The sequence below is a fragment of the Barbus barbus genome (genome assembly GCF_936440315.1).
Source record: "Barbus barbus genome assembly, chromosome: 23".
Taxonomy (NCBI): Eukaryota; Metazoa; Chordata; class Actinopteri; order Cypriniformes; family Cyprinidae; genus Barbus; species Barbus barbus.
The window spans coordinates 796,993-824,098 of record NC_136751.1 but is presented as its reverse complement, the minus strand read 5'-3'; the positions used below and the strand labels follow the sequence as shown (position 1 = coordinate 824,098).

The 27,106-nt window shown below is 37.7% G+C and overlaps 1 protein-coding gene across 2 annotated transcripts in view; it reads right to left on the bottom strand.

Moving 5' to 3' along the window:
* shf (Src homology 2 domain containing F) overlaps window positions 1–18,774 on the bottom strand; it is a 126,665-nt gene extending 107,891 nt beyond the window's left edge. For both annotated transcript variants that reach the window (XM_079374625.1, XM_079374624.1), the window contains exon 1: window positions 18,257–18,774. In XM_079374625.1, the coding sequence (XP_079230751.1) occupies window positions 18,257–18,637 (381 nt within the window). In that variant the 5' untranslated portion in view covers window positions 18,638–18,774. The remainder of the gene's footprint in view (window positions 1–18,256) is intronic.
* Window positions 18,775–27,106: the final 8,332 nt, after the last annotated feature.

Genomic DNA, 27,106 nt, shown 5'->3' with positions numbered 1-27,106 from the left:
CAATCCTCAGACACAGTAAACCTGGTGTAAGATCAGCCGCACCAATCCTCAGACACAGTAAACCCGGTGTAAGATCAGCCGCACCAATCCTCAGACACAGTAACCCGGTGTAAGATCAGCCGCACCAATCCTCAGACACAGTAAACCTGGTGTAAGATCAGCCGCACCAATCCTCAGACACAGTAAACCTGGTGTAAGATCAGCCGCACCAATCCTCAGACACAGTAAACCCGGTGTAAGATCAGCCGCACCAATCCTCAGACACAGTAACCCGGTGTAAGATCAGCCGCACCAATCCTCAGACACAGTAAACCTGGTGTAAGATCAGCCGCACCAATCCTCAGACACAGTAAACCTGGTGTAAGATCAGCCGCACCAATCCTCAGACACAGTAAACCCGGTGTAAGATCAGCCGCACCAATCCTCAGACACAGTAAACCTGGTGTAAGATCAGCCGCACCAATCCTCAGACACAGTAAACCTGGTGTAAGATCAGCCGCACCAATCCTCAGACACAGTAAACCCGGTGTAAGATCAGCCTCATCAATCCTCAGACACAGTAAACCCGGTGTAAGATCAGCCGCACCAATCCTCAGACACAGTAAACCTGGTGTAAGATCAGCCGCACCAATCCTCAGACACAGTAAACCCGGTTTAAGATCAGCCGCACCAATCCTCAGACACAGTAAACCTGGTTTAAGATCAGGAGGCTGACCTTGTTTAGTCCAGCAATGTCACTACAGTCAGCTGTAAATGTAAACCAAGACCCAAGCAGATCCTTTCCTTGAAATAAGCACAAGATAAAGCCCCATAAAATAAATAAAGAGATATTTATTTATTTATTTTAAAATAAATTCAATCTCATTTTACTTAAAAGTAAATTCTAAATGTATTAAATATTTAAAGAAATTATCAAATATTTTACATATAATATATAAAATAAAATATATACTTAAATAAAAATACTAATTAAAATAAATGTCCACATTATGTTTCTGCTATTATAACTACAAAACATGAAGACAAAGTACATCAAATAACAAAATAACATTTTATAAACTAAAACCACTAAATTAAAAATAAATTAATGACAAAAAATCGGAGATAATTTTTTTTGGTCCACCAAAATTAAAAGAGATGATCTCTAGTAATATTGCTCCTTTAGAAATAACTGTAAAAAACAGTGTAAGAAACCTGGGTGTTATAATCGACTCAACTCTCAGTTTTGATAATCAGATAAAGTCAGTAGTAAAAAGTAGATTTTACCAACTTAGAATGATCTCCAGGTTAAAACCCATTCTTAGTTTTAAAGACTTAGAAACCGTTATTCATGCATTTATTACTTCGAGATTGGACTATTGTAATTCTCTTTATGCTGGGATCTGTCAGCGACATCTATCTCGTCTGCAAATTGTGCAGAACGCTGCAGCCAGGCTCCTGACAGGCATGAAAAAAAGGGATCATATTACTCCAGTACTATCCTCTCTTCACTGGCTACCAGTTCAGTACAGGATCGATTTTAAGATTTTATTGATGGTTTTTAAAGCACTTCATAATATGTCCCCAAGTTATATCACCAATCTTTTAGAGTACCATACATCGGCTAGGACACTGAGATCAGCAAATAAACTGTTACTGGCAGTTCCTCGCTCCAAAAAAAAATCTAAAGGTGATAGAGCATTTATGGTCGTGGCTCCCAAATTGTGGAATAGTCTTCCACTTCATATTCGGCAGGCTCCATCCTTAGAAGTTTTTAAGTCTCAGTTGAAAACTCATCTTTTTAAATTAGCTTTCGGAGAGGAAAGACTTTCGTAGAGACATTTTGTAGAGGAACTACTTTTTCTTTTTTCTTTTTTCTCTTTTCTCTGTGGGTTGGTTCTTTTTAAGTGGTTTATTTTAAATTATGATTGACTTTTTTTGTATGTTTTCTTTTAAATTGTGAAGCACTTTGGGCAATAAAATTGCGTTAAAATGCGCTATATAAATAAATAAAAGTTGAAGTTGAAGTTGAAATTAAAATATATAAATAATAAATGACTATTATGTTTCTGCTAAAACATTGACAGTAATATTATAATAGCATATCACTGTAAAAAGTCTAATCAAAAGTTGAGAAAACTTAAAAGTTTAAGGCAACCAGCAACCAGATTTTTGAGTTTTCACTCGCTCATTAGTTCATGCATGTTTCTGTTCTGTTATTTATTAATTCACTCCCTCCTGAAATAAAACAGGCTGCCCGCTCTTCCGCTGTAAACTGGTGATCCGAGGAGGTTATGAATAGGGCTTTGTACAGAAAACATGAAAATAATCATGAAATTCAGTCAGAAAAATTGACTTTATTGCATAACTCTGAATGTCATGGAATTTGGCAAAATCTGGTGGATAAATTGGGCTGCACACTTAATCAAATGGCGATATGGGCTAGTGTGTGTGAATATTAAATGTGACGTCTGTTAAAACACGTACACGTAATGAAACACTCGTAACGCTCATCTGAGGACATGAACACACAAACGTCATCTCCACAGCTGCTCTGAGAGTCACTTCAGCAGCTTTTCACAAAACTACTATCAAACACACACTAAACTCTCAAATCTTCAACACAAAACTTTCAGTTTTCAGTTTATACAACAAAAAGTTGAGAAAACTCAAAATAACAAGTATACTGAAAAAATGCCAGAATGCACAGTGACTTCTGAATGACCATCTATAAGGAACGTGTAGTCATGGCATCTACCAATGGGACTAAACTAACCAGCTAATTAAACCTTGACCACTTCATCAAGAGAGAAGAAGCAGCAGCTCGACACCTGATGAAATATGAAATCTGTATTGAGCTGAACCACGCTGACTCATTACGAGAGATTAAAATCATACAATTGTCATTAAAATGAAATGAATTTGTAAAGCAATTAACATGAATGCAGGGTGATAATCTTGAGATTGAAGCCAAACTGAAGGCACAACAGAGAAACACGCTTGCATTTCTTCTGTCTCAATGTGTCCACACTGAAAGTCATCTTAGGAAGCATGATGATCAAACATCCACAAACTGTGATTCTCACACAGTTCAGATTACTGGTGTTCCTGGCCAGTTTTGTGGCTTGCAGCAGATCCACACCTCCAGAGATATTCCCGCTCGACAGTCTGCTGATAACACTATCCTGACAGAGTCTGACGCTGATGATTTACGTCCGGATCCGTGGGGATCTGAGCGGCAGATAACCTAATAGGACCCGAGGCTTAGCGGCACGATTGCATTAAGGGCCGTTTCAAAGGGGCCCTTTCTGCTGCTCTTGTGCTTCTGCCGCTAACGCTTTGTAAAGCGCCGATCAAATCTAATGAGGAGAGACCTCTGAGAGGAAGAGCCACAACACTACAGCACAACCCCGATACAGAGAGAGACACTAAACCAGGCCAGCAAACCACATCCCTGATCTGACAAGATGCTGACAATTCTAAAACTGAGCCTTAATACAACTGCAGAAGATGTATTTGTTTATTACTGACCAAAAAAGCAAATGAAAGCACACAATTTATTTATATACAGTTATCATATTCATTTACCATTAATGGGGAAGGAAATGCTTTGCATGTTTGTCAGACTTGGATTACGAGTCCGACTCTCTAACCATTAGGCCACGACTTCCCTATATTGAGACAAACGCTGAAACTGTGTAGTTTGAAACCACAGCACAGAAAGTCTGACAAAGACACAAAACAAGCGTAAACACTGCAACGGCATTGACGAGTTGGAAAGATTTGACGGCCAAAAAGCATTTGAATAAAGCGCGGGCCATTTAAAACCCCTCAAAAGATATGAAGCATTATCTACAGACTATAAAACTGCAAAGTCAACTGAATATTGATCATCCTGATGCATACAAGCCTTCAGAAGCATGTGTGTCTATTCATTATTTCCACACGCTCCAGTTTCTCCAGCAGGAGCTCCTTCAGTCTGAACAGGCTTTTGAGATGAAGGCCAGAGGAACAGAATGCAGTGAGACGAGAGGAGAGAGAATCACTCAGATATAAGTCCAGCTGTGAGAAAGCAGCAGAAAGAGCCAAAGGAACAGTACAGGTATAGATGCTGATGCCGACAGGATCCATCCGTCACAACTGAGGTCACAACAGTCTCTTCTGCTCACCAAGGCTGCATTTATTTGATCAAAAATAAAATACAAAACAAATTGTGAAATATTATTGCAGTTTAAAACAGCTGTTTTTATGTGAATATGTGTTAAACTGTAATTTATTTCTGTGATCTGCAGCAACATTTCACAAAAGTTTTGCAGCAAAAGTGATTTTTCTGTCACTTGGAGAAGTTGTTACGCAGCCATTGATCGTGTGTCAGGAGTCATTCATCACATCTGCTCTCAACACACAGCATCGTGAGCTGAAGAGACTCAGGCTCTTCTCGTTTAGATGGACGCTCCATCTGTCCTCAGATCTGCTGCTTTTGTCACGATGACCAGAGAGCTTTTAAAACGCCGTAGATATTTCAGATTAAACACTAGAGGACACGCTTGACAAAATCCAATTTCCTCTCACCTCTTTTTCTTTCCCACAGATTTGAGTTTGAATTTTAGAGGGAAAATGGACTCAGATGCAGCTGTGATGCTAAAATATAAGATGGCATTTTTATAATGCATGCACATATTTCTGTGTTCACTGATGAAATGTCAGGATTACATTTCAACCCAAAATCCAAAGAAAACACAATTTTTTTTTTTTTTCCATAAAGAACACAAAGCCTGTTTTTAGGACCATCAAGACTGCATTATATAATATTATTTATTTATTCTATTATCGCCAGTAGTGCTGAAATGCACAAAAATACATTCAAAAAGTTAATAAATTGGATTTGTTTTTAATGTTGTTTTTAAAAAAATAGCTTGATTAAACCAGGGTTATTATTGTTAACTAAAACTATTAAAAATATATATTATTTGTAAAAAAAAAGAATTTTTTTTAATAAAAATTAAACATGCATATTTATAATGCATGCACATATTTCAGAATGTGCTCTATACACTTATATTAGTATCAGTTGCAAAATAATATTTCTGTATCTGTATGCACTGATAGTTCAAGATATTTCAACCTAAGATAAAAAAATTCATATTTATATATGTTATAAATAAAATAAATGAATAAATAAGTCTTAAATAAAGACTGCCTTTATTTAAGACTTATTTATTCATTTATTTTATTTATAACATTGCCAACTTCTTATTACTGCAATGCAAAAAAATGTAAATTATGATTTGCATAAAAAAAAAACATTAAAAAATAATGTTGAAAAAAAAAGTCCTAAAAATTAGTTACATTTTCCTCATGCAAAATATAATTTCTTATATTTTTGATTTTGGAGTGGGATATTTCCGAGCATGAGTGCTGCTGTATTAAAGCCTGCTTGTGTGCCACAGGAAAGCAGGCGTGGAGCGAGTGAGTGAGATCTCTTGATTACAGACGGAAACACCAGGAACGAGAGGCGACGGGTGGAGACCCACATCCAGCAGAGCAGCTCCGACACACACTCCACAGCTCACAAACACACCGAGGATCATGGGAAGAACATGATTTACAGCGCACTGATCTCGAGTCAGAAGAAGCTTTGGCTGTGAGCGATCAGCGCTGAGATGCTGGAGAGGCGTGTTAACCACTCCCTGTCTATTTCAAGGGGCAAGATCTGACTTGCCCAGTCAGAAGGGATTGTCAGGGAGCCGTAAACACTTCCTGTCAGGAAGAGAGCACTTCCTCAAACCTGGAGCAAAAGCACTCAGACTCCAGAGCTTGAGTCACTGCTCTGACTCGGACTAAACCAGGCCTATTCTCGTTGACTAAAAGTAAAACTAAAATAAAACGACATGACATATATAACAATATATGAATAGTATATTTAAAAAACAGTTGCCAAAGCACTATTTCTCATTTTCAAGCAGTTTAAGTTCAATAAACTAAAACTAAATTTTAAAAATGAAATTTTTATTTTTTAATATAGTCTTTAAGTTATATTCATTTTTGTTTAATTTAAAATGTAATTTTAGAAATTTAGTAGTTTTGTTGTGGTTTTGTTTTAATCATATTACAAATAATAATAATAATAAATTACTAATATATTTAAATAAGTTAAATAAGTTAAAAAAAATTTTTTTAAATAAATAAATAAAATTATATATATATATATATATATATATATATATATATATATATATATATATATATATATATATATATATATATACACACACACACACACACACACACACACACACACACACACACACACTATATTGCCCCCTTCTAATGAACATTTATATGCAGACCTTGAGCCAAAAACTCATCACCAAACACCAGTGACTTGTATAGACACTATAAAGACCAAAGTGTTGGGACGCCCCCTTCTTTAGAACAGAAGTCACTAACAAAACTGATGGAAACATAATTCATGTATTTAAAAATTGTATTTCCGTCTCTGTTGCAACAGTTGTGGACGTGTCTAAAATGACAGAACCCTTATGTACAAGTCATTGGTGTTTGGTGATGAGTTTTTGGCTCAAGGTCTGCATATAAAGTCACACCAGAGGTGTTCAGCTGGGATCAGGACTTGTCTTTCTGCAGACCAGTCAAGTTCTTCCACACTGACTCAATCAATCATGTCTTTCTGAACCGTGTCTTATACACAGAGACACTGTCATGTTAGAATAGAAAAGGTGTTTGGTGATGAATGAAATGTTGAAAACAATTTTGCTGCATATTTTGTATGGAAATGGTGATACACTATATTTTTCAGGATTTTTTTTGAGAACTATAAAGTTTAATGAACAGCATTTATCAAATATAATAATTAAATTTGTTAATGCATTTATTAAATTTAATTTGTTTTGAATCTTACACAAATGTTTGAGTCGTATTATTGTTTCTACAAAAATATTGTGCAGCACAACTGTTTTCAACATTGATAATAATCAGAAATGTTTCTTGAGCAGTAAATCAGTATATTATTATGATTTCTGAAGATCATGTGACACTAAAACTTCTCTGTGTAAACAACAACAGATTTATAAACGTTTCTAAAGACGAATGTTGCGTTCCTAACTGCAAATTAAAGCAGCTCAAACCAAGCGCGGCCTGTGTCCCAATGTGCACACTATCCATCCTAAATTCTATGTGATATTAGTAATTTTCAATACTATTTAGGGTAGATAGGGTGGATAGTATGCACATTGTGACGCAGGGATTGTGTGATTATGAGGCGCCGGGCTAGATTAAAGTGAAGCGAACACGGGGAGAGAGAGAGAGAGAGCGAGCGAGCGTCCAAGAGATATGTATACCAAAGTGTATATACACATGTGATCACAAAAGGAAGTTATTACCAACACTCGATGGTGGTTTAAAGTGAGTTCTGAGTTAAAGTGTACTAGTAATCTCATAAATTGTCTTATGTAGCATGATGCTAATGTTAGCTCTAATGCACCTGCAGAACAGCTCCAATTCTTCTTCATAATGCATTTTATCATAATACTTCATGTAAGGTCGCAAGAAAATGTTTTGTTGTATTTATTTAGAAATACTTCTGATAATAGTTGGGTGAATGTGTACTGGGATTGAAGCGATGTGGCTTGGTAAACGGTTTATTGCCAGTATAAAGGCTGATAATGATGAATTAAAACACAAGTATAATAAGATTATGTCTCATACCCAGCGGAGGTGTGAAAGATTCTGTTTCCTTAAACTAGTTTGTCATGCATTCCTTTATTTCAACACATTTACAGGTAAATCCTAGTATTTTAAATTTGCGATTAATCGTGATTAATTACAGTCCAGGACTATGATTAACGTGATAAAAAAATTTTATCGATTGACAGCACTAATATATATATATATATATATAAAAATGCTACTAAAATAAGTGAACATGACAACAAACAATATATTCAATCAGTAATGATACTGATGATGATTATTATTATTATTATTATGGTTCTGAAACCACTTAAAAACAACATGTATTTTGGAGGTTTATGGGTTGCAATTTTATTTAAAATGTTGATTATATATTTTTACAGGGCAGCTAACCAGCCTGTGTTTGTTTACTGTTATTTAAAACCAGAACATCCCACGCAAACTCAAATAAAACAGCAACATGATGCCATTTCCACAGGTTAAGTGGATCAGAGAGCGTTTTATTTCTCCCACAAGACCCTGCAAACATCTCAGCTCGCTGCAATATTCCTGAAGGAGAGATTCAGACCGAGAGCAGCACAGGCCAAGAGGAGAAGAGGCTAATTACACAGTCTCAGGCCATCCAAGCCTGTTTTCAATTACAATTGTTTCTGTTTGCTCTGTCCATTTAAATGAGCGTTTTTCATGACACATGGTCTGGTGAATCAGGGTTGTGGTGCTGACTCAGGACAATCTCAATTAAGGACTGCAAAGCTGTAATTAATGCAGAGTCAATCACCACAAGACATTTCACAATGTTTCCCACCACAAACTCCAGCATTGCTTACCTGCAGAAGAGTGCATTACTGTCAGTCAGCCAGCTGGATCGTTTCTGTTCTTACTCACTACTAAGCAGCATTTTTGTATCACACTTTTATGAATTTTAAAAAATCATTTTCATTTTTACACATCACAATGTTATTTTAGTTAACTTTTTAGTAGTGATAGTTATTTATTTTTATTGAGTTGGAATAATACAAGAGTTACATAAACTCAAAATACAAACCAAGCAAACTGAAAAATACAGCATTTAAAATTATACAATACTTTTTTTTATTTAATTAACATATGACAACCATTCTAAAATATTTTCTGGTTAAATCTTACCAAACAAGCCCCTGAATGAGTGCACTTCATACAAAAGTTTTCAGTAACTTTGTGTTTTTGTCATTTTTTGTATATATGTTTTTCTATTAATTACAATACATTTTACAATTTTCATTTTAGCTAACTTTTTAGTCATTTTGTTTTATCATTTTAGTAATTTTTTAGTAGTTTTGTCTATACAGTTTTTAATCATTTTGATTTCAGTTTTAATTATTATAGTACATCAATTTAAATTAAATTCAAATGAGAAAAGTTTTTATTATTATTATATTATATTATAAGGTATATTTTAATTTTATTTTAGGTAATGCTGTTTTGATTAAAACATATATATTTTTACGATAAAGCAATGAAAATCCTTGTTAATGGTTCGAGTATTAGTTAGCAATAATAACCCTGCTACAAAATACTTGAGCGTGACGTAAACATAATAATAATTTCAGAAATGAGAAGGAGGATCTTCTCTCAAACACCGAAAAGATGATCATGTCTAAGACGTGAGGTTTAACGTGACATTTATCCTTCAAAAACCTATTTGCAAAGCCAGAATTTCATTAAAAGATCACAAAACAATGCACATGTTGATTTGCTGGATGCCTTAAATTCTGCAGGAGTCATCGCTGATCACTCGTATAAGTGTCCTGATGCTGCAGAGTCTAATGAAAGCGTGTGGGAGCGACGGCAGACTCAATAGAGACACGCATGCCTGCAACACTCCTGTCTTTCAGCGGAGGTCAAGCGCCTTCTTCAGACATTCAATTAGGAATAGCTCACATATCTGCGCACACACACACACACACACGGTTGCCATAGAGATGCATCCAACTCAACTCAAGTTTTCCATTTCAAGCATTCAAGTCATTCACTACAGGCACTTACAGTTTTTTTTCAGCTGCTTGCACACAATTTCAAAACTTTGCCTCTTTTTTTCAAAGCTTTACACACAGATACAAGAATTGCACAAAATGTAAAATGCCTCACATCTCTTGCAAAATGAAGCACTGCATTCAAAATACCACAAACACATCTCAAAAGCAAACATTTGCAAACACCTTTGCCGTAATATTAATTCCTGTCTGTTTCATAGAGACTTGTGTGTTGTGTTTTGCACAAAGTGTTTAATGAAACTGAAAACTTGAGTCAAAGGCTGAGAGTTAGTGTCTGGTTTTGTAGATTTGGTGTGTGCTTCTGCTGTTTGAGTGACATCTTTCAGAAACTGTGTGACAAGGAAAGATTTAGTGTGTAAACAGCTGAAACAACTAATCTTCTATTTCTTATACAATATGAATGATGTTAGTTCAAATGAATTTATTTCTAAAGTGACCCAAAAATCACTTTCATTGTATAGGGAAAAAAATAACTCTATTGAAGTCAATGGCTACCGGCAACAATCTGGTTAAACACATTCTTCCAAATCTCCTCTTTTATTCAACAGAAGAAAGAAACTCAAGGGTGAAACAATAACAATTTTAATATTTGGTTAAACTATGCCTTTAAAATACAGCTTTTAAGTTTATAGATAAGGAATCATTAACATTATGAGTGATGAAAGTCAAGTGCCTTCAGAGAGCGAGGAAGAGTTCAGTAAAGACAGACAGAGACAATGCTACACAAAGCATCAGCATGGATAAGATGGAAATGGAAGTTTTTATCCATGTGCAAAGTGCACTAAACCGGTTTGAGTCTTTGATCTGACAGGACAGCCTTAAGTCCTGCATCAGGTCAATATTTCACTTGATTCAGAGAAATCCTCTGAGAAACATTCAAACGCTCTCAGAAAACTCCAGTAAACCACCTGGCAAGAAAAAGCCTGGCTTAAATAGAGCACAGTACTGTGAAAATATAAAAACTAAAGCTTGTTTAGAGAAAAATAACTATATGCCCTCCGTTCTGTGAGCTTCCTGCAGGCTGTGCTTCCATTATCTTCTGTTTATCTTTCAGTAATTCACTTTCAGGAGTCCTTCAGCCATTTAACACAGATATCGGTGTGTGTGTGTGTGTGTGTGTGTGTGTGTGTGTGCGCGCTGGGAGGGTGTTGTTGATTAGCACCATTTTGAAACAATAATTGATCATCTACAAACGCTCTCTGAGAAGGTCTGATCGCAACAACAAAGAAATCATAAGTGATTGTATCAGCTTGCCATATTCCACTGCTTAGGTTTTAATTATGATAAATCTTTGTTGCCATAATACCAAAATTTCAGTATTAATGCAGTAAAATGTCATTCTTCTCTGAACCAGTTTGAGCCATTTAACCAGTTTAATTAACTGTTTAAAAACCTTCAATGGGTTTATTAATAATGGTAATAAGTACATTTTAAGCAAAAGATACTTTAAAACTATGTAGACTTTGAATATTTATACATAAACGCTGTTTGATGGACATAGATGATGGAACCCACTGACTTCCATAACATGGGAAAAATACTATGGAAGTCAATGGCTACCGTCAACCTTGTTGGTTATTAACATTCTTCATAATATCTTCTTCTTGTGTTCAACAGCTGAATGAAAGTCACACAGGTTTGGAACAACATGAGGGTGAGTAGACGATGACAGAATGATCATTTTTGAGTGAACTGTCCCTTTAAATGCCTCTGATTGAATATTACATTCACACACCAGACACCGTTAGATCCTCACATTTCTGACTTGGTACCAAAGTGCTGATACTTCTGACAACACTCAATTAAATGCAACACAGTATGTACAATGTAAACCGAATGCTACAATATTAATGATAAAAAGGATAGCTCAAGCTCTAAAATCTGATTGGATGAGCCGCTCTAAAGCTGGTAAATACTGAATTCTAGGGTACAGCACTTCTAATATTCGCTCAAATTCAAAAGTAGGAAGCATCACCTCCGAGCCATTTGCACAAGCATGAATGTGAAGGGTTTAAGTATTACAAAAAGTACTCTTAAAAAGGAACCGAATGCATCTGAAATGTGAATTATATAGATTAAATCTGACTAAATATTGCAATCGATTCTCTGTCCTGAGAATCACCTGCAGTACTGCAGCAATGTGAACGCTGCTGTTGTTTTAAAATCAAGATATTGGCATTCTGAGCATTAGGAAAGCATTGACATAATTATCATCCACTTGTCAAGTAATTAAGACATTAGTTGGCCTTTTCAAAGCACTAGCAGGATACTTGTGTTTAGCCTCAGCGGTCGATAAACGGCATTCTGTATGAGCGAGCAGAAACTCAGCGACGGACGGAGTATAATGATGACGTTCCCACACGGATAACCAATCTATGATGCCTGCGATCACTAAATATGACAAACCTACTGCTCAGAGTACAGTAACTGGAATTATTATACAAACAAGCACTTAAACGTTTAGATAAAAAACTATTGAGTTTCCACCATTGTCATTTTAAATATGTATAACTTGCTTAGCTGGGAAAATATTATGAAGTATTAAAATGTTTGCTTAGTTTATAAGATTATGCATGGTTTAGCTCCTCCTAGTTGACTTTATTAAATTTAAATCTATTAAAAACAGAGTAACTAAAGCCGATTGCATTATTCCACATAGAAAAACAGTTTTTCATGCAGAGCATCACATCAGTGGAATTCATTACAATCATAATCACAATCAATTAGAGAATGTATATCATTTAACTCAATTAAGCAATAAGCATAATTAAGAAATGTGAACATTAATGTTGATTATCTATCTTAATAAGCTGCTTTATATATTTACTTTTTTATTATTATTATTCATTTCTTTATTTTTTATTATCATTTTGTATATCTGTTATTTAATTGTATTTTAGAGAGTTGTTTATAATTTTTGGTTGTCGTTATTGTTTGTCGATATTTTTTATTCTATAGTTTCTTTTGGGGCCTAATAATATCTGGCAAAGGGACTAGCCATGAAAACTAGCCTTTGGGCTAATTTGAGTACATTTACATCATGAATGTTGATTAATGTACACGGTCCCTTTTTGTGAAACAAAGAAAAGAAAAAAAAAAACAGTTTTTAGTCTTTCTAACACAGCATGGATCTATAAACTCCATTAATGCTTTAAAAAGGGACGGTTCACCCAATAATAAAAATGTGCTGTTCATTTACTCACCCTCAGGCCATTCAAGATGTAGGTGACTTTTTTCTTCAGTAGAACAGTAAAGAAGATTTTTAGCTGAAACCGTGCTCCTTGGTGATTCATAAAATATAAGACAGCGATGGGAGTCAGAAAAGAAAGAGCAAATGAATCTCTGTGGCTCCTGATGATATATTGAGGTCTTCTGAAGCGAAACGATCAGTCTGTGCAAGAAACTGAACATTATTTACAGTATTGTTACTGTAATCCAGAGCCTCAGGTGAACGGTCCAGAGTGACGTCTGGTTCATGAACGAATCATTCTAGATGAATCAGTTCACCAAATCAGACTGAAGCGTCCGAATCAGTTCGTGGCTCGAGCAGAACAGATCTACAAGTTACTAGGGGTGTAACGGTACACGTATTCGTACCGAACCATTTCGTTATGGGTCTTTCGGTTCGGTACGCATGTGTACCGAACGAATACAGTATTTTTTTTTTTTTCCCGCTCAGGAAATTCAAATAATAAATGCTGTTTTGACAGTCTTTGTGGCACGACAGATCGCTGTATAAACCCCTTGGAGAGCCGCTTCTGGTTCAGAAACATGCTGGTGGTATAAACCCCATATATGTATTTTTTTATATCTCTTTTTCTTCTCTCTTGTTTTGCATTTTTTCTTCTGTTTCAAAACTGGACTATAACGCTTTGCAACCTGGATTACCTTGAGGAATACATCGACACACATTACAACAGACTCTACAGCACCATGAACAAGAACAAACCAGACGACAACAAAAAAAGTAAAGGCAATCTCACTCCAAACTCCAAAAGACCCCGTCCAGATTCACTATCCAGCACAGGTACAACATCACCTAAACCGCCATGCTGCACAGAGGTAAGCGCCATTCTACTCTCCATTGAAAACAAACTTTCCGGACTGGATGCAAGGATCGCGCTAATAGAAGTAATACACAAGGACATTCAAGAACTACGGCACAGCTTAGAATTCAGTCAAGAACAGATAGACACTCTCACCAAAGAAAATATATTTTTAAAGGACTCCGTTCACTCTCTTACTGCTCAACTCACACAAAACAAAACCATGAAAGAGAGCATTCTGGACTTACAATCGCGAAGCATGAGGGACAATCTAGTCTTCACAGGCATTCCGGAACAAACCCCAGACGACCCCGAGAAATCAGACTTCATGATAAAACAGCTCAAATTACCATCTGACAATGTACTGGATATCACTTTTCACCGCGTGCATCGGCTCAGATCCCAAAACAACAGCAATCCACGTCCAATCATCGCAAAATTCAAACATTATAAGAACTGGTTCAGAGGCAAGGCAGACAACTCAAAGCACAAACTATGGACTCAACGATCAATATCCAAAGGACATTCTCGAGCATTGAAAGCATCTCTTCCCAATCCTAAATAAATGATGAATGAAGGAAAAAAGGCAACTATCTCTGTGGACAATCTTTACATAAATGGACAGTTATACCGTGATAAAGACATTACCCCCTGGCTCTTCTGAACTCTTCACTCTCAATTCTGAATAAGTAACTGTTGTTCATGAATCTAAAAATAGATCACCTTTACCTTGCTCCTCAGTTCCTCTCTCTCTCTCTGTCTCTCTCTCTCTCTCTCTGTCTCTCTCTCTCTCTCTCTCTCTCTCTCTCTCTCTCTGTCTCTCTCTCTCTCTCTCTCTCTCTCTGTCTCTCTCTGTGTCTCTCTCTGTGTCTCTGTCTCTCTCTCTCTCTCTCTACCACATTTTAAGTCATGAAATTAGCTCTCATGTTGCACCTTGGTCCAATATTTTTTAATAAGTAAAAAAATCTAATTTATTCATAATACCACTGTTATAGACCCCGAGGGACGTTTAATTATTATAAATATTTCAATCGATAATAGCCCAGTTACAACTGGTAATCTATACGGCCCAAACACAGACGACCCATCTGTTTTTCAAAACTTATTTTCCTCTATTTCAAATCTTTCTAATTGTCCAGTCATAATAGCAGGTGATTTTAATACAGATCTCAACCCAGCAATAGATAGATCTAGTTTAAGAAATAAACGCATTTGGAAATCTGCAGAAACCATAAAACAGTTCATGAGTGATTTTGGTCTTGGCGATGGCTGGCGATTACAACACCCAAATGCTAAAGAATACTAGTTTTTCTCACCAGTCCATCACTCATATTCCCACATTGATTTCTTTCTTACCAGTAATTATATCATATCAAACATTTCCGAATCAAAGATTCATCCAATTGTCATTAGCGAGCATGCTCCAGTAACATTGAAATGGAATAGAAGTGAACCTCATAAACCTGCTACCAGATGGCGTTTTAACATATCTCTCTCGAAAGACCCAGATTTTGACAACTATTTTAAAAGAGAGTGGGCATTCTTTCTAGAAATGAATGACTCCCCTGGATTATCTCCCTCTCTTCTGTGGGAAACAGGAAAAGCAGTACTACGAGGGAAAATGAACTTCAAGACATCAATATAAATAACCCAACAGAAGAAACACAAAATAAATGAAGAGAATATAAATTTAAATTAAATGCAATAATCAAAAAACATACTCAATTCCTGATTCATAGGCTCAGACGAGAAGAATTTCATCATAGTAATAAATCTGGTAAATACTTGGCAAATCAAATCAAACGAAACAAGGATAAAGCAACAATTTCAGTTATTACAGACCCAGAAGGAAAATCTACCAACTCACCGGAAGAAATTAACCACATTTTTCACAATTTCTATAGCAAATTATACTCATCAGAAAAAGACCCAAATCAAAATGACATCAACTCATTTCTTAACAGTATCAATCTGCCACAACTGAATGAACACCAAAGAAATAGCCTAGAATCCCCCATCTTCTTACAGCACTACAACACATGCCTAATAATAAAGCCCCAGGTCCTGATGGATTCCCCGCTGAGCTCTACAAACTCTTTGGGTCCACTCCGTCACCACTCTTCATCAGAATGTTAAGTGAATCACAAAAATTAAAACTCCCAGCTAATATGAATACTGCCACAATTTCACTTCTTCTCAAACCCAATAAAGATCCAAAATTACCATCAAGCTACCGTCCCATTTCTCTGATCGATGCTGACATTAAAATCATCGCCAAAGTATTATCCCATAGAATAGAAAAGGTCACACCATCTATAATACACCCAGATCAAACCGGTTTCATTAAAGGTAGGCTAGCATCTACCAAAACACGCAGACTATTCAAGTTAATGTACTATTTTTCAATTCAAAAAGCAAAAGCCATCATAGTCACTCTGGATGCAGAAAAAGCTTTTGACAGGGTCAACTGGAAATTCCTGTTTTCCACATTAGAGAGGTTTGGTTTTGGGGAGTCATTCATTAATTGGATTAAAATTCTATATACATCCCCTTCAGCCGCTCAGAGATGTTTATGGATGTTAACAGCAGTCAAACCCAAACCCAGACTCAGACTGACGGATTGTGTTTCTGGATGTCGGTAACAGTCATTCCTGCTCATAACCGTTGTGGAGCACATAAAACAACTCGTTTTACTGGTTAGACGCAGACCTTCTCTGCTAAAGCACGGCCTTTATCCTCACAAAGTATGCCAGAATGTGTAAACCCTGTTATTGTCAAATATTTTCACACTGTGGTGACACTACCTCTAGATGTTTAAATATAGATATGAAAAAAATATTTTTTATGTTTTACTTGTACTAATTGTGACCCTGCAGCACTAAAGCAGTCATGAGTAGCACAGCTATATTTGTAGCAATAACCAACAATACATTGTATGGATCAAAATTATACATTTCTCTTTTATGACAAAAATCATTAGGATATTAAGATCATGTTCCATGTAAATTTCCTACCGTAAATATATAAAAACTTCATTTTTTATTAAGTTTTGATCTAATGAATTAATTCATCTAATGAATTGAAATGTGCACTGATTTCTGGTGTGGTATTCTGCATCTTATTATTGTGCATTTCCCATATTTGATGACTTGGCTGTGTGCATTCATGACATTTGTGTTTTTGATTCATTAGATCAATGCAACATATCTTTCTTGCATTGCTAAGAGCTTCATTTGAACAACTTTAAAGGAGATTTTCTCAATATTTAGATTTTTTTGCACCCTCAGATTCCAGATTTTCAAATAGTTGTATCTCAGCCAAATATTGTCCTATCATAACAAACCATACATCAATGGAAAGATTATATATTGAAATTTGACCCTTATGACTGGTTTCATGGTCCAGGGTCACAAATTAATAAAACTGTTTTTACTAATAAAACAAAACATTTAAATACAAAAAGGGTTTTACTAAAACATTACTTAAAATGAACAAAAAAATTAAAAATAAAAATGTAAAAATCGGATTTATTAAAATTAAATATGAATAAACAATAACTCAAAACAAGTTAAAAATCTAAATATATTTAAGGATTTTATATAAATAGCACATAATGTAAATGTGTTCAGTGCCGCTGAAATAATACCTTTGCTACATGTGAGTTAATCTAACTGAGACTTGTTACTTGTATTATTGCTCTTTTGTTGGTTTTGATTGCTTCTATTGTCCTCGTTTGTAAGTCGCTTTGGATAAAAGCATCTGCTAATGACTAAAATGTAATGTAGATGATAAAAATTATTCTGTGGCGAAATAAATACTACAGAAAAACAAATGTAATTTCTATATGAAAAAGTTAGTTCAAGCAATAATTGAAAAAAAGTAAAGAAAGTAAAAAAAAAGTAACGCAAGTAAAGGTAAATTCTATATTGGTACTCAATTCAAGATTGTAGAAGTTAAAGCATAAATATAAACGTTATAAAATTAAGTAAAACCTACTCAACTTTTCTGATACTGGTGTTCCCATCTTTATTTTTGCTAAAAACTCCAAAACTGTATTTGGCTCAACTCTGTTAATAATCTCTTCAAAAGAGTTAACGGAATAAAAAAAAAAAAAAAAAGTTGTTCTCAGAGTTAAAACCAACACAATCTAATAATAAAGGGACTGGGCAGAGAGAGCATGCTGGAGGATCTTCTGGTATTAAACACGTGTGTGTCGTCCTGGAATAACCAATTCTACAGCAATCTGTAATTCTTAGTTAATGTTCATTTCAGCATTTACTAATGCATTATTAAAATATCAAGTTGTTAACATTAGTTAATGCACTAACAATGAACGACTGTGTTACGTTAACAAAGATGAATAAATAGTGTAATAAATGTATTGCTCATTGTTTGTTCATGTTACTAATGTTAACAAATGACACCTTATTGTAAAGTGTGCTTGTTCCGACACTGGCAGCGGTCACCTGTGGAGGTGAGCGCTCTTACCTTCTCCTGCGTGCCGTTCTCGGGATCAGCGGGCGGGGAGCAGGGGGATTTGACCGAGGTCCCTCCGCTGCGCTCCGCCGTCTCCACCTTGATCAGCCGGTGCTTCGGAGACACGTACTTGACCTCCGGCGCGCCTGCGGAGCTCGGTCCGGTGGAGAAGGGCACGGTTCCTCCTGACGTGTACGGATCCTCGAAGTCCAGCTCCTTCTGGAGTTTGTAGGCGGTGAGGATGTCTGGCTGCGCGGACAGTAACCCGGTGCCTGGCGGCGTCTGGAGGCTGGAGACGGCGGTGTGAAAATGTCGGTAGTCCGGTTTCGGAGGCGCCGGTGGCGGGGCTTTGGTGGTTTTGAAACCCAGGTGCTCCTTGAACCATCTGGCCATGCTGCCAGCGCATTGCTCACAACTAAGACACGAGATAAATCCGAGTGCTGCTGTGGCTCCCGTTCACCGACTCTATCACTTTCTGTTTGGAGAAACTCTGCGCTCTCTCCGTGCGCGCGCACGATGTGTGTGTGTGTGTGTGTGTGTGTGTGACAGCTCAGCGGCTGCTGGGATATATCGGGAATTTTTACCTGAGATACTCACTGCCACCTATCGGTGCACTCTGACACTAGAAACACAGAAGAAAGCAAGGATTTGATCAGAAATGTGTTGAATTGTGCGCGAAAAAAAGATACCTATTATTTAACCTTCCTCACATAGAAGAGCTAACTCTGCACTCTTCCTTTTGGCCTTTCTGTAAAATAATGTTGTATTCATTTTTTTTTAAAGAAGAAATAATTTAGTTTTATACATAAATACAACTATACTACAATAACTACAATAAACACATCAAATAAATAACTGCATTCATATTATTGATGCTACTATCTTTAAAAAAACCCAATTGGAAAATACATTACTGCAATTCCCCAATGGTACAGCGTTGGCATGTGGAAACATTGATATTTTCTCAATTTACAGTAAACTATGTTAAAGTTAAATTGTGAATAATAAAAAAAAGAAATCTAACTTAAAGATGCTGCAAAAAAAAATGTCTTCTGTGTGAGGATGACAGTGCATGGGAAAAAAGAGTTTTGGATGGACATTTAATAAGATCTGTGTTTTTGATTCATTAGATTTGTGTACAAGAATTTGTCTGTAACGAGTAGTTAGAACAGTTTTGGGTTAAATCAGTAAAAGTGGGACATAAGCTAAAATGGGACAAATAAGCATTTGGTGTAGTGCTCCTTTAAAAAAAAAAAAGATGATAATAATGGGTGGTCTTGAAATGTTGTAATAACACTTCTTGATGAGTCAAATGTAAATCATAGGGGTGTGGTTACAACTCAAGTGCTGGAAGGTCTGAGAAACGACATGGTAAGAGCCCATGCATAGTTTAACTCTAATCAAATTTGTAAGGTTTAAATTCTAATACAAATAGTATTTCAATCAACAATATAAATTTGTATTACATGTGTTCATGTGATCATTCAGTTTTATGCAATGATGTGCAAGTTTCTTCTTTCTGTTTTTAAAAAATATCAAGTTTTGCTACTGTCCCAATTTACCTGAACATGCTAGATAAATTGGGACCGTGACATTCAGCTAAAGTGGGACATCTTATAAATTAAAAGATAACATTGCTTAATGTGAGACATTATTTTGTTTTACAGAAAATGTCACAAACTGTAGGCAGAAGACAGGTAAAGAAAAAAAATAAGAATATACATTTTTTAAAAAGTTTTTGTGCGTAATAGATTTGTATTTAATACACAGTTTACCAAAAAGTGTCCCAATTTTGCTGACGTCACCCTATTTTTCACCTAAAGTTCTTTGCACTGCAGCAACCTGTGTTCAACAATTCATACTGTATGTTGCATTATAGGTTCTTAAAACAATGTCAAAAAGTTTGCTTGTTAATCTCTCATTGTGCTATATTATTTAATCTCTTTATCAACTTGTCTTTCAATTAGCACAGGGTTTGATTGATTGTTGGTCTCATTGATCTGAGCGCATGCATTTCAGCTTTTGAGTGAAAAAAAAGTGGATAATTATGACAATTTTCACTCAAAAACTGCTGCAAATGCTCAGATCAATGAGACCTACGATCGATCAAAATCTGTGCTAACTGAAGGAAACAAGCTGATAAAGAGACTAAATCCAGGATTAAAAGATAATATAGCATGAGAGATTTACAGGCAATTTTTTGTGGGCCGATCGTTTTTGACTGGAAATGCCTCAAGTGTAACAATGTGGGGTTTAAATTAAAATAAATAAAAAAAAAGCTACAAAACTTATCCAAAGTTTTGGGAAGCTTTGATACACTGTGTGGGCAAAGTCAGTAAGTCAGTAAGTTTACTCCAATGCGATAACATCAACTAGCATTTTCTGGAAGAAGAAAATCCTCTCTGGGTCAAAACGACCAGAACACAACATGAGTTAAAAACAGTCGAAATCTGGGTTACAGGCGTTTGCAATGAACGAGTCCGAAAATATTCAAATATTCGAATGTGGCCTTACAAGATAAAAGCCTTGAATCTTTAAGAGTGTAGGTGAATAAAACATCCCAGAGTTCATTCTTCAGGTAGGTAGACACTTAAAACACATGTAAGAGTTTCTCATTGTGTGCCATCTCCTGTCTACACTCTCTTCACTGGGCATCACTGGAATTCCACTTCGCTGGTTTGAATCCTATCTCACCGGTAGATCCTTCAGGGTGACCTGGGGAGGGGAGGTATCCAAACCACATCAACTGATCACTGGAGTTCCTCAGGGATCGGTTCTTGGACCCCTCCTCTTCTCCACATACACTACATCGCTGGGTCCCATCATACATGCACATGGCTTCTCCTATCACTGCTATGCCGATGACACGCAGCTCTATCTCTCTTTTCAACCAGATGACCCAACGGTAGCTGCACGGATCTCAGGCTGCCTGGCGGACATCTCGGCATGGATGAAAGAACATCACCTATAGCTCAACCTGGCAAAGACGGAACTTCTGGTCTTCCCTGCCACTCCGACTCTACGGCATGACTTCACGATTAGGTTCGGCTCATCAATGATTACCCCATCAACTTCGGTCAGAAATCTTGGTGTAATCTTTGATGACCAGCTGACCTTCAAAGAGCACATTGCAAAGACTGCTCGTTCCTGCAGGTTTGCTCTACACATCATCAGAAAGATCAGGCCCTTTCTGACAGAGCATGCTGCGCAACTTCTTGTCCAGGCCCTGGTTGTTTCTAGACTGGACTACTGCAATGCTCTTCTGGCTGGTCTGCCATCAAACGCAATCAAACCTCTACAAATGATTCAGAATGCAGCGGCACGACTGATCTTCAACGAGCCCAAAAGAGCGCATGTTACACCTCTCTTCATCTCCTTGCACTGGCTACCAGTGGCAGCTCGCATCCAGTTCAAGTCACTGATGCTTGCGTACAGATCTACCACAGGCTCTGCACCCTCCTACTTCCACTCACTATTACGAACCTACATCCCCTCCAGAAGTTTGAGATCTGCTAGTGAGCGACGCCTTGTGGTACCATCACAGAGAGGCTCAAAATCACTCTCCAGAACATTTTCGTTCACCATTCCTGGCTGGTGGAATAATCTTCCCACCCCTATCCGGAACGCCGGATCTCTGGCAACCTTCAAGCAACAACTGAAAACTCATCTCTTTCGGCAGTACTTGACTTTATCCTAAACTTAAAAAAAAAAAAAAAAAAACTTTACCTCTATCTTTCTCTCCACCTACTAGTTTGTACTTATTTGAACAATGACTGAGACTTGGTGTTACGAGCACTTCCTCTGTCTGACTGCCTCTTCAAGATGAATCGCTTTTTGTATTCCCCAATTGTAAGTCGCTTTGGATAAAAGCGTCTGCCAAATGACTAAATGTAAAATGTAAATGTAAATGTCAAATGTGCAAATGAACACCTGGACAGCACCTGAAACAGCCTTTTGCATAACAAAAAACCCAAATGCATTTACAAAAACAAACCCAATCCACATCTGTGTGCATCTGTCTGTCAATAACTCATTTCAAATACATTCAAAGTCCGTACTTCAGAAATGTAAAAAGCAATGTCATTTAAGTTGAGAAATGAAAACATTCATAAATCTGGTTGCATTTTCCAAACAAACCCTGGCATGCGGTAAATGCTCTTTGTTGTGTGTGCATGTTTCTTCCCGAAGAACTAAGACACAGACATGCATTAGTTACAGGAGCCAGGGATACACTGTTGTGGTGTTTTATGAAGTAATATTTCTCTTTAACACCATTGTCCTTCAGGACAAAAGCATAGCATGCAGCAAAGCAGTTCAACCCTCCAGAGATTGTCCCATTTAATTTGCCCAGTTTGATTCACCATCACAGTAAATAGTCCACAAATGAAAGACTCTGGACTCAAATTCAGTCTTCTATTTGCAAAAGACTAGGTGTATTGAAGGAAAAACGGTTGCATGGATTTTGTTATCAAATGAATATTCATTTATTGACCGTCTCAGTATCAAAAGCAGACTCACATTTAAATACATCAGTTCATTCACTGGCTTACATTCATACAGTATAGTTAATCACACTTTAGCTTGATAGAATACATTTTATACAACAAAATTATAGGATTAAAAAGCATAATTAAAACCTGATATAAATCAGTTTAAGTGCCTAAAAACTCAAGTGCATCAAAACTAAAGCCGATCTTTGCACCAAAGATCACTGGAGAATCCGTCGACGTCGACTTTGCAGATGCTTGAAGAAACCTTCACATACCTGCTCTTGATCTCCTGCAACTGAGGAGAAAAACACTTATGCATTTAGCAAATGCTTCTATCCAAAGCTACTTAGAATAACAAAAGCAATGCATCAAAGAGCCACGAGAAGAGAAATGCAAACAATGTCTTTTATACCAGATGTTTCAGCAGAAGAATTTAAGATTGGCCTCACCTTGCATTGCTCAGTAACCTTCTCCAGTGTCTGTACGACAGCCTGCATCACCGGAGCCAAAGTCTCCTCGCTGTAGCCGGTGTAATGCTGCAGACTCGCGCTCTGCCAAACAGTCATCATCAAGATGAAACGTTCACATGCTTTCGCTGCCAGTGGATTACTGTCAATATTTCACACGCTTCCCTAAACGCTGCTTTAATACTCAAACAGACGTGTGCTTTGTACAGCATTTTACACATGCAAATCAACTAACCTCATCTGAAAACCACACACAGAGCATCAGGTTAATGACAAATAAACAGCTGAAGAAGTGAGGTTGAAAACTGAATTGAAGGTGAAGTGAAGGCCTCACCCATCAGCCGGAGCCAAGAATCCTCTGAGACGCCACAAACGCAGCGAAAGAAGGTTCTTCAGATTATAAAAAGCTAAGAAAGAGATGGTTCTTTGTGGAACCAAAAATGGTTCTTCTATGGCATCACTATGAAGAACCTTTTAAGCACCTTTATTTGTCGATAGCAGGAGGAATAATCAACCAATGTGTGGCTTTTGATGCCAAAGTGAGTAAAACAAGAGTGAGGGTTTTGATCAAATCAAAATTTTTATTGGAGAAAAAAAAATTCAAATTAATACTATTTTCCTGGAAATCTGAACTTTTAACCAAGCTTTAAAAAAAAATAAAAACAACAAAAAAATTGACATGATCGGAAATGTCTTGTTTTCTTTTTTTTAACTGCCAACTTTATTTTAAAGTGTGAGCGAGCAAAAGATGCACAATTTTGCATTATCACGCTGCCACAGAGAAGGACGGGAAACTTGTGCAACTCAAACATGATCATTCTGATATTAAATCAATCTACATCCAGGAAAAAACACAAGTAATAAAAATCAATTAATAAAACATTCACTACAGTTCAAAAGTTTAGAATCAATAAGATTTTAGAAAAAATACTTTTCTGTTGTGAAGGACCAGACTGGGTCGGATCCATTTGCAGCTTTTATTAAGAATGGTCAAACAGGCAGAGTCAAATACCAGCAAACAGAGCAATAGAGGCAAGGCAGAGACAGAGTCGAGAGTCAGGCAGAGAGTCGAGGCAGGCAGCAAGAATCAGAGTCCAATGAACAATCCGGGTCGGGGCAGGTAGCAAACAATCAGCAAGGTCAACAGTCCAAGGTCGAGAGGTATAAATCAAACACGAGTAATAAACGCTCAGTAGTGACAGCCGGTGCAAAGCAAGACTTCGCAGTGAAGTGGTGTGTGTGAGTGGCTTATATATGTGTGTGTAAATGAGATGCAGGTGTAGAGTGCAATCAGTCCCAGGTAAGAGGCATGATGGGAAATTTAGTTCAAAGAGAGAGTTGATATTCGGGAGACGGATCCCTCTGGTGGTGCGAGGGAGGCGGTGCAGGAACCTCCTCTGTAACAGACCCCTCCCCCTGCGAGCAGGCAAGCGACGCCGGGGTCTTCCTCGAGGTCGAGGGGCCGGCTTCTCCGGGTGGGTCCGGTGAAATTCCTCAGTGAGTGTGGGGTCCAGGATATCCCCCGAGTTGACCCAGGACCGCTCCTCCGGACCAAACCCCTCCCAGTCAACCAGGTACTGGAGTGTACCCCCCCGGCGTCTGGAGTCGAGTAGCTTGTGAACACGATACGCCTCCTCGCAATCAGGACGGGCGGCGGGGCCTGGGGTATGGTTCCCTCCTCCGTCACTCCTCTCGGACCATCAGCGGGTTTCAGGAGAGAAACATGGAATGTGGGAGAGATGCGATAATTAGTGGGCAGTTCCAATCGAAATGATACAGGAGAAATTTGTCTAATAATTTTGAATGGACCAACATACCTGGGACTGAGCTTTTTGCAAGGGAGTCTGAGTCGTAGATCCCTGGTGGAGAGCCAAACCCATTGACCGGGGGCATGCTCAGGAGCGGGGCGACGATGGCGGTTGGCTTGATGCTCTTGACGTCTGACTGCGTGAAGTAGGTGGCTATGAGCACGATCCCAAACTGCTTCGCTGTTCTGCAGCCATTCTGTTACTGAAAGCAAGTCAGTGGGCTCGCCAGACCAGGGGAATCGTGGTGGTTGAAAACCCAGGACACATTTGAAGGGGGTCATTCCTGTAGCGGGTTTGGTAAGGGAATTTTGTGCGTATTCGGCCCAAAACAAATATCTGCTCCATTCAGATTGCTGCTGTTGACAGTATGCACAAAGGAATCTAATTACCTCTTGGTTTAAACGTTCTGTTTGCCCATTGGATTGTGGATGATACCCGGATGTAAGGCTGATAGTAACGTTGAGGTGTCTGAAGAAAGTAGTCCATACCCTGGAAGTGAATTGTGGTCCTCGGTCTGATACGATATCCTCAGGTAAGCTGTAGAATCGGAACACATGGTTGCAGAGCAGTTCGGCCGTTTCAAAAGACGTGGGAAGTTTGGGTAAAGGGATCAGACGGCAGGCCTTGGAGAATCCTTCGTCGATGGTGAGTATAGTGGTGTTACCTTGTGAGTTGGGCAGATCTGTGATGAATTTGATGGCGATGTGCGGCCAAAGTCGGCGTGGTGTGGGTAATGGGGTTAATAGACCAGCTGGTAGTTTTCTGGGAGATTTGGAGGTGTTGCAGTTGATGCAGTTCCGAATGAACGTGGTTGTGTCTGTTAACAGAGTAGGCCTCCAGAAGCGGTTTCTGAGGAACGGTGTCATGGCCGTGATTCCGGGATGACCTGAGCTGGGTGTTGTGTGTTGATGTTACCACCACGTTGACCCGGGACATTCAAAATAGTTCTGTGGCCAAAGATGTTTCTCCTTATTCCTCTTCCTGCACCACTGCCTTTCATAAATTCCCCTGTTGTCTTCTTATAGTGCTTACACCTGATTGTTGAGTTTACAGTTAAGCAGCTAAGTGTCTGCACACCTGATAGCCGTGTTTGATCAGTTGGTTCATACGTGTAGTATTTTGGAAAGCAGTGCCTTAAAGAAGTGACAACATGTTAGATTTCTGTGTGTAATGTTGAGAAGTGTGTTTAGTGACAAAACAATGTGTGTAGTGTTTTGCAGAAAGTGTGAGGCTAAGACTGTGCTTATAGTTGTGCAGATTTGGGCTGAAGTTTTGAAGCTTACAGTAATTGTGTTTAAACAACTTTTAAAATAAGCATATTTGAGCAATAAAATGAGCTAAAAAATCATAAAAGCAGCTAGAGGAGTCTTTACCCAACAAAACTCCCAGTCCAGAGGAAAATATAATTATAAATAGTGGCAATAATATGATGTTGTTTTCCTCCATATGAAAATACCTTTGATATAGCAAGATACATGCAAAATAACCTCTTGAACACTCAGACGCATCAGATACTTGTTCCTCATAACCTCATGCAGTCCATTACGAAGCTCAGCGTCTGACCTGAGATCAGTTGGAAAAGTGTGGCATCGAGAGCCTCCTTCATTAGACGCTGCAGCTCAATCTTCTGGGTGTTTTGGAGAGGAAGACGAGGCTCTACAGCTCATGAATAACAGGCCGAGCTGACTGATGACATGCTGTCAGATGTTTAAAATGGCTCGAGAGAAAGTCTGGCAAAAAACAATGTGAGATTGTGCAGACGATTGGGAAAAGATGCATAAAACAAGAAACTCTGTGGATATTCAGAGAGCCTTTCAAGAAGAACGTCAATGAAATGCCAGAGAGAGGCAGAGCTAGCAGAAGAGAAAGCCTTTAAAGTGAAGATGGAAAGGGTGAAGGAAAGGTGAAAAGGTGACTGGAGGACATAAACGAATCAGGAGGAGATACGGAGCGGAGAGAGAACTGAGATTAGAGATGCTTGAAATCCTCAGTACCCTTTTGGAAATCTGATCCAGCTCTGCAGATGCTCAGAGTTTGTCATTTAGTTATTTATTTTTTCCATCTGACATTTGGGAATATCACTTCAAGTGGTAAATA